The 9594-nt window shown below is 41.9% G+C and overlaps 1 protein-coding gene across 2 annotated transcripts in view; it reads right to left on the reverse strand.

Moving 5' to 3' along the window:
* The window catches only part of LOC115141483 (sodium channel regulatory subunit beta-3-like), a 31194-nt gene extending 22499 nt beyond the window's left edge, over nucleotides 1-8695 (reverse strand). For both annotated transcript variants that reach the window (XM_029680379.2, XM_065000179.1), the window contains exon 1: nucleotides 8538-8695. In XM_029680379.2, coding sequence (XP_029536239.1) covers nucleotides 8538-8587 — 50 coding nt within the window. In that variant the 5' untranslated portion in view covers nucleotides 8588-8695. The remainder of the gene's footprint in view (nucleotides 1-8537) is intronic.
* Nucleotides 8696-9594: the final 899 nt, after the last annotated feature.

The raw sequence follows: 9594 nt of genomic DNA on the forward strand, positions 1-9594 counted from the left end.
TGAGCCAGAGGTGGAGCGTGGTCTATGTCCCGCACTAGAGCCAACACCGCGGATAGATGCCCACCCAGACCCACCCCTATAGGAACAGGTTTTGCAGCCGGAGTCTGCACCTTTGGGGGGGGGGGGGGGGGGGGTACTGTCACACCCTGACCTTAGAGAGCCTTTTTATGTCTCTCTTTTGGTTTGGTCAGGGTGTGATTTGGGTGGGCATTCTATGTTCTTATTTCTATGTTTTGGCTGGGTATGGTTCGCAATCAGGGACAGCTGTCTATATTTGTCTCTGATTGGGAATCATACTTAGGCAGCCTTTTTCACTTTTGTTATTGTGGGAAGTTGTCTTTGTTAGTGGCACTGTAGCCCTCATAAGCTTCATGGTTGTTTTGATTGTTTTTGTTGGCGACATTTTATAAATAAAGAAATGTACGCTCACCACGCTGCGCTTTGGTCCACTTCTTCAGACGATCGTGAAAGTGTGTGTACAATAAAGTTTGTTCAATCAATTAAAACAAAGCATAATAGATTCAGTGTACTGTAATACATTTGTTTTGTGTGTGTGCATGAGAGTTAGGCTACATGGAGGAGACTACTGTGCAGTTCACAAAAAAAGTTATTAAATTCACATAAAATAACAAAGGTTCACTATAGGTCTTACTTCCAACATTGAATTGAGATGGGAGAGCTGAAGACTTTTTCAACATATGATTTTCCATGTTGACTTTATATTGTTTGCATATTCTTGTAATTTGCTAGTATATTTTTGTGGATATCCGAAGTAGATGGGTAAATGTGTTGTTATAATGTACTGAACAAAAATATAAACAGCATGCATAATTTCAACGATTTTACTGAGTTACAGATCATATAACAAAATGAGTCAACTGAAATTACTTCATTAGGCCCTAATCTATAGATTCCACATGACTGGTCAGGGGCGCAGCCATGGGTGGGCATAGTCCCATCCACTGGGGAGCCAGGCCCAGCCAATCAGAGTTTTCCCCCACAAAAGGGCTTTATTACAGAGAGAAATATTCCTCAGTTTCATCAGCTGTCCAGGTGGCTGGTCTCAGAAGAAGGTGAATGAAGAAGTCGGTGTGGATGTCCTGGGCTGGCATGGTTACACCTGGTCTGCGGTTGTAAGACCGGTTGGACGTACTACTAAATTATCTAAAACGACATGGCAGGTGACTTTTGGTAGAGAAATTAACATTCAAATCTCTGCCAGCAGCTCTGGTGGATATTCCTGCAGTCAGCATGCTATTTGCAAGCTCCCTAAAAACTCTGTGGCATTGTGTTGTCTTACAAAACTGCAATTTTTTAAATTATTTTATTTCACCTTTATTTAACCAGGTAGGCCAGTTGAGAACAAGTTCTCATTTGCAACTCCGACCTGGCCAAGATGAAGCAAAGCAGTGCGACACAAACAACAACACAGAGTTACACATGGAATAAACAAACGTACAGTCAATAACACAATAGAAAAAGTCTATATACAGTGTGTGCAAATGGTGTGAGGGGGTAAGTCAATAAATAGGCCATAGTAGTGAAGTAATTACAGTTTAGCAAATTAACACTGGAGTGATAGATGTGCAAGTAGAAATACTGGTGTGCAAAAGAGCAAAAAAGTAAATGAATACAGTATGGGTATTTTTTATTTTCCCTTTATTTAACCAGGCAAGTCAGTTAAGAACAAATTCTTATTTTCAATGACGGCCTAGGAACAGTGGGTTAACTGCCCGTTCAGGGGCAGAACGACGGAGGATTTTTGAGAAACTTTTTTTACTGAGGATTTTTGGAGACAGGTTGTAAACGATTGTTTCCAGAACCAATCTGCTGCTCTCGTATGAGGTCTGAATAAGGGAAAGCAGCGGTGAAATACAGTATTGAAGGATGTGAGAAAAGTCGGGTAAAGGAGACTCCACAGTAAATTATTATAAAAATGTTCCCATTAAATATCATCAATCAACATATTCAAGTACTCGGTAAATACTTTTGTCAAATATTCTACATTTAATGCTACTATCCATTCCCACCTATTCATTTCTACATGTTTCTAGCTGACAAAGAGAGTGGAATATTGGAAATTGGCCATAAATGTCAGTATAAAGTGTACCTGTTTTTGCCACATTATTCAATTAATCAGTAAAAATATTACTAATAAGGATGACCGATGAACTGGTCACTTTTGTGGGCTTTGTAGTTGAGGAGATATAGACAGCTGGTGTATAAAGTATTCAAAAAGCCTGATGTCAGTGAGCCCTTTTAACACGATGTCACAAAGTGCTATGCAGAAACCAGCCAAAACCCCAAACAGCAAGCAATGCAGATGTAGAAGCATGGTGGCTAGGAAAAACATACAAAGGCAGGAACCTAGGACGATACCAGGCTCTGAGGGATGGCCAGTCCTCTTCTGGCTGTGCTGGGTTGAGATTATAAATGGCCAATATGTTCAAACGTTCAGAGATGACCAGCAGGGTAAAATAATAATAATATTATTATGGTTGTAGAGGGTGCAACCGGTCGACACCTTAAAACCAATCTTGATGCAAGGGCATCATTAAAACTATCAATGTCAGTATCGGGTGCCCTATAAACACATCCAATTCTAACTTTTTTACCACCAAAAAATGTACAGGAGGGAATTTCTCTGAAGGGCGATTCAACGTTAATGTTATGAGTTGCAAGTGCGAGGTCCTCTCGTACAAATAATTTAAGACTTATGAACAAAAATGACAACAGACATCCAATGTACCACCACAACCACACAAATGTTCTATAATGTTGTTGAGCATCTGGAAGGAGAGTGCTTACTCATAGCCACTCATTTAATACAGATCAGTGAAGCACATATATTTGTCTTCACCCCCCCCAGGCATCTCCAAAGGATCACACAGCAGTGATAGAGCTCAACGATCACGCTGGAATAGATCTTTAACTCTTGATTTAATGTATACTCTGACATCGGTGTGTACGGTATGTGTAGGGCATTAAACTAGGGCATGTGTAGGCCATTGAAAAACACATCATTCTGAGCATACCAAGAAAAAACAGCCTACAGAGCTTCTAATGCAACCTTACAATCCCCATGATTCTCGCTCAGATTTGGTGCTTATAGCAGGATGATGCAATGACCTTTCATCTACATAAAACGTAATCTGCATTTGACACAAAGCGATGAGTTTTTCGATTATGTTTTATTCCTTTCTGCTTCACTGCATCTCTCTGCCATTACCTCTGAGAGCAGTCATTACCCCCCCCCCTATTCCCAATATAGTGTGCTACCTTTGACCAGAGGACACCCTATGGGCCCTGGTCAAATGTAGTACACTTATAGGGAATAGTGTACCTTTTGAGACGTGGCGCTAAAGTACTTATGAAGGATCGGCATGGTATCAACTATACCCATTATTCTCCATGAGTCACATTGAGCATGAATTATGTTTGCCTTCCTAGACATTTATTTAGGAAAGACTACGCTGTTTAACGAACTGTTAGGCATTGACATATGGAATATGATAAATCAGATTTGTACTGTAATGGATGGTACTGTGTGTGTGAGTATTCCATACATTGTATAAATACAGTTCATTCTGAACCCAGCATCTCAAGTAAAGCTATTGTGATATTTATTCCGAAATCTTCTAACCAGTATTTCTACATTTCTCTATGGCACGTCGACCTCTTAAACTCTCGATTGTTCTTCAATGTTCTTAATCTGGGGGAAAAAAATCAAAGGTTTATCCAGTGAAGATATCTTAAAACTCCATTCAACTTCATGAAGCAGATACAGTGTATTTGTAGTGCTCAAATGAGAAAATTCAGTGTACTCTTAACAATGAGATCACTGTGTTTAATCTAGTGGCCGATGTACAGTATGTGTGCATGGAGGAATAAGAAAGGCTTACCTCAAAGTATACCATAGGTTTAATGATTTCAGCTTTCTACCATGGATTATAAATTTCATTTGGAGTATGTTGCCATTCTATTTCTATGGATGTTGTATGTCATACATTTTTTTCACTGTTTAAATATCAGAGCACATGGCTGATATATCCATGGCATCAGGCAAGTAGGCAGCAATCATCATTTGAATGACTAATCCCACGGCATATTATTTCTAATGAAAACACATAAACAATGAAAATGGGAGTGGAGAATAAGCAGTGTGTTGTTCCCAGCAGGCTGGGTGTCTCAGAAACACTAAATATGGCAGGCCTGGTGGCTGCCACTGCCACATCCCAGAGATAAGGGAACCATGGCAACAGTGATGCACAAGGACCGGATGACGGGAACACGGCAGAGAAAAGGAAAAACCCTTAGACTAACACAGGAGAAGCTCAGCTCTGAGAAGAAACCACACTGGTTTGTTTATCATTCTCCTTTCTAAGAACAAAACAAATGGATTTGTTCCTACCCAATGGGCACACACTGGTTGAATCAATGTTGATTCCACAGAATTATGTGAAACCAACGTGGAATAGACGTTGAATGGCTCCGATAGAGAGGGTAGCCGCGCTTCTAGCCACTAGGCAACTTCACAGTATTTAGTTTTTTTTATATGTTATTTCTTACATTATTAGGCCAGACATATTTTTGTGTTATTACATACAGCCGGGAATAACTTTTGGATATCAGAGCGACGGTAACTCGCCAGTATTACCAGCATCACAACCAGGAATATTCGACTTTCCTGAATCAGATCCTTTGTCCGTAACCCCCAGGGCAATTGAAATGATTCCAGAGGCTGACCCAGAACATCGTCCGCGGATAAGAGGTACTCAGAGTGGACTTCTAGACTGACTCGGGAGGTACGCACATCACCCACCACTTCAGAGTATATTACTCTGTAATGTTCAGTCTCTGGATAATAAAGTTGAAGAGCTGAGTGTGAGGATTTCCTTCCAGAGCGACATCAGGGATTGAAACATTGCTCTCTTGCGATTTACTATCCAAGTCCGTACAGCCAGTTGGGTTCACAATTCCTCACGCAAACAGGAATAAATCTCTCTGTGAAGAAGAAGAAGGGGGTGTATGTTTTATGATTAACTACTCATGGTATGACATATCAGACATATCAGTGTGGATGACGGATCACCACCTCAAGCTGAACCTCGGCAAGACGGAGCTGCTCTTCCTCCCGGGGAAGGACTGCCCGTTCCATGATCTCGCCATCACGGTTGACAACTCCACTGTGTCCTCCTCCCAGAGCGCTAAGAACCTTGGCGTGATCCTGGACAACACCCTGTCGTTCTCAACTAACATCAAGGCGGTGGCCCGTTCCTGTAGGTTCATGCTCTACAACATCCGCAGAGTACGACCCTGCCTCACACAGGAAGCGGCGCAGGTCCTAATCCAGGCACTTGTCATCTCCCGTCTGGATTACTGCAACTCGCTGTTGGCTGGGCTCCCTGCCTGTGCCATTAAACCCCTACAACTCATCCAGAACGCCGCAGCCCGTCTGGTGTTCAACCTTCCCAAGTTCTCTCCACGTCACCCCGCTCCTCCGCTCTCTCCACTGGCTTCCAGTTGAAGCTCGCATCCGCTACAAGACCATGGTGCTTGCCTACGGAGCTGTGAGGGAACGGCACCTCAGTACCTCCAGGCTCTGATCAGGCCCTACACCCAAACAAGGGCACTGCGTTCATCCACCTCTGGCCTGCTCGCCTCCCTACCACTGAGGAAGTACAGTTCCCGCTCAGCCCAGTCAAAACTGTTTGCTGCTCTGGCCCCCCAATGGTGGAACAAACTCCCTCACGACGCCAGGACAGCGGAGTCAATCACCACCTTCCCGGAGACACCTGAAACCCCACCTCTTTAGGAATACCTAGGATAGGATAAAGTAATCCTTCTCACCCCCCTTAAAAGATTTAGATTCACTATTGTAAAGTGGCTGCTCCACTGGATGTCATAAGGTGAATGCACCAATTTGTAAGTCGCTCTGGATAAGAGCGTCTGCTAAATGACTTAAATGTAAATGTAATGTAAATGTATGATTGTGATGACATACAGGAACTCAAGTCATTTTGTTCACCCGACCTAGAATCCCTCACAATCAAATGCCGACCTTATTACATCCCAAGATAATTCTCTTCGGTTATGGACACAGCAGTGTATATTCCCCCTCAAGCCGATACAACGACGGCCCTCAAAGAACTTCACTGGACTTTATGTAAACTGAGGCCGCATATAGTGAGGCCGCATTTATTGTAGCTGGGGATTTTAACAAAGCAAATTTGAGGAAAGTGCTGCCGAAGTTCCATCAGCACAACAACTGTAGTACTCGCACTGCTAAAACACTCGACCACTGCTACTCCAACTTCCGGGATGCCTAAAAGGCCCTCCCCCACCCTTCATTCGGCAAATCTGACCATGACTCCCTTTTTATCCTCCCTTCCTATAGGCAGAAACTCACTATTCAAAGCTGGTCTGACCAAATTGTTTTGATCACGCTGACTGGGATATGTTAGCCTCCGAGAATAACATTGACAAATATACTGATATGGTGACTGAGTTTATCAGGAAGTGTATAGGAGATGTTGTACCCACTGTAACTATTTAAACCTACCCTCACCAGAAACTGTGGATAGATGGCAGCATTCGGACAAAACTGAAAGCGCATACCACCACATTTAACCATGGCAGAATACAAACAGTGTAGTTATTTCCTCCGTAAGGCAATCAAACAAGCAAAACATCAATATAGAGACAACGTGGAGTCACAATTCAACAGCTCAGACACGAGACGTATGTGGCAGGGTCTACAGACAATCACGGACTAAAAAAGGAGCGCACATCCTCTTACTCAACGTCAACAAGACAAAAGCAATAATCTTGGACTTCAGGAAACAGCAGTGGACTATCGACGGGAACGCAGTGGAGAAGGTGGAAAGCTTCAAGTTCCTCGGCGTACATATCACTGACGAACTGAAATGGTCCACCCACACAGACAGCCTGGTGAAGAAGGCACAACAGCACCTCTTCAACCTCAGGAAGCTGAAGAAATTCGGCTTGACACCTAAAACCCTTACAAACTTTTACAGATGCACAATTGAGAGCATCCTGTCGGGCTGTATCACCGCCTGGTACGGCAACTGCACAGAAAGGCCAAAAAGATCATCAAGGGCAACAACCACCCGAGCTTCTGCCTGTTCACCCCGCTATCATCCAGAAGGTAAGGTCAGTACAGGTGCATCAATGCTGGGACCGAGAGACTGAAAAACAGCTTCAATCTCAAGGCCATCAGTTAAATATCCATCAGTGGCACATTAGAGGCTGCTTCCTATATACATAGACTTGAAATCACTGGCCACTTTAATAAATGGAACACTAATCACTTGAATAATGTTTACATATTTTGCATTACTCATCTAATTTGTATATACTGTATTCTATTCTATTCTACTGTATCTTAGTCTATGCCGCTCTGACATTGCTTGTCGATATATTTATATATTCTTAATTCCATTCATTTACTTAGATGTGTCTGTATTGTGTGTATATTGATGTGAAATTATTAGATATTACTGCACTGTTTGAGTTTGAAACACATGTATTTTGCTACACTTGCTACACTCGCAAACAACCGCAATAACATCTGCATGTGACCAATAACATTTTTTTTTTAATTGACATCGGTCCTCAGTGGGTACTGTGTAGTGTGAAAATCAAGTGATCATGTCCTAATAAAGGTACACACAACACTAAGCTTTGAGGGTGGTGGTAATGCACACCAAGCAAATACAAGCAATCACTGGTGGCCTACTTACGGTAAAGTAGACTGATTGGATATTGACACCCAACTGGTAAGTGGATGCACTGGTCAAGTGACACTTTGGCTCAGTAGAAATATGAGACTGTGAATTGGGATGACCAAAAATTATAACTAGCACAACTATGAGGCTCACCACAAGTGGGTGGAGTTCAGTAAGGAGAAAATGTTTTTATGTATATATATATAAAAAAATATTCTTACAAACTTAAATGTTTTCCCTCAAAAACAAACATTAAAAGAATTTAGTAAAACATTTTTTTTTTTAAATTTAAACATTAAAACGCTTTGTTCCAACGTTTATAAAACGTTTACTACTGCATGGTGTCCGGGGCAAGTGAACAGAGTTTCGGGGATTTGGAGGGATTTCAAGATTACAATATGATTACAGCATGTGGACACTAATGGGAAATGTTGGAACTTAACTGCGAAATCTGGCCAGCAACTATAGAAACATTTTAATTATTGAAACTCAGTGCTAAATTAATGAGAAGTAGACTACATGCTTATCCCCAGTGGTGTAGTTCAGATGTCCAATACAAAACATGCATATGGGGTTTACACACTCCTATATGAAGAGGAGGATAGATTTTAAAGGGTCTGATCATTGTTATTGAGCATCTTTTTTTGTGGCATCACTGATATACTCATCAATTTCAATATTTATGTACCACAATTAGAGATTTTAATACTGCAGCAAATATAACTTTTTAATTGTACGTAACACAGCATTATCCCCCGCCCCCAAATTAAATCAAATAGCAACACTTACAGTGAGTCTGTATCCATAGGATCCTGAAAAATCTTACTTCTCAAACGCATTTCCTCAAAAATATGTGCTGCTCCAAACAAAACTGTAATGACCAAACAAGTTCAAATAACATTTGGAAAAAGTATTTTGTGTTTGTATCATGGACTATGTTTTGCAGCTGTCTGTCCATTTGTTATCGACAGACAGTGATGGGACAGGAATAGTTGTGGGCTCCACTAGCAGCTGGCAAAAGGTAACATTATGCCAACCTGAGGACAAAAACATACACAGGGCTTTGCTTTCTATAAATATCACTGTTGTTCTCATTTAAGCAACTGGAGCAGAAATAATATTGTAATATTGCAAATCCGTACATGAGAAAGATGTATGCAGGTTTACACTCTTTGAAGGAAAGGTGCCACCTCGAACCATAAAGGCTTCTACGGGTTACCGCTCCACAAAGAACCCTTTGGCAACCCTTTTTCTACGCGCACAGTGCCAGCTGAGAGAGGTATGACAAGTAGTCAGATCTTGGGTGGTATGAGATATGATTTTTAGTTAGACATTGTTTCTAATCTCCATGATAGGGTCTGTCAGGCTGAGTCAGCCTATGGAACTTGGGGCATCACCCCATTTTAACCCGAGACTTGGCACAGAGTTGTGGGCACTGATACTGATAGCCATTGACGATTGGCCACAGACCTCCTAAATCTGCTCACAGTCTACCCCCCCCCCCTCCCCCCCCACCTGTAGGAATAGTCCCTCTCTATTAGCAGAGTGACTATTGTCTGGATTATTCAGCCTGGAACGGGTCCAGGGGTTGGAGCGATGATAATACATTTACCGCTGCTCGGAGAGAGAGGGATATGACCATTAATGGAAGAAAGAATATTGTGTAATAAAATATGAATAAATACTCTTAAAACGTTCTGGGTCACTCGTACAAAGATGTTGGGTTGAAACAAAGAGAAGCAGGCGCGAGCAGACTGGTCATTCAATGAAACGGTGATGTTTTGATTTGACAATGGTGGCTGAAGCCTGAAAGATATGGAGGGCCGATGACCTGGGAAGTATTTCT

The sequence above is a fragment of the Oncorhynchus nerka genome, linkage group LG14, assembly GCF_034236695.1.
Source record: "Oncorhynchus nerka isolate Pitt River linkage group LG14, Oner_Uvic_2.0, whole genome shotgun sequence".
In the NCBI taxonomy this organism is placed as follows: Eukaryota; Metazoa; Chordata; class Actinopteri; order Salmoniformes; family Salmonidae; genus Oncorhynchus; species Oncorhynchus nerka.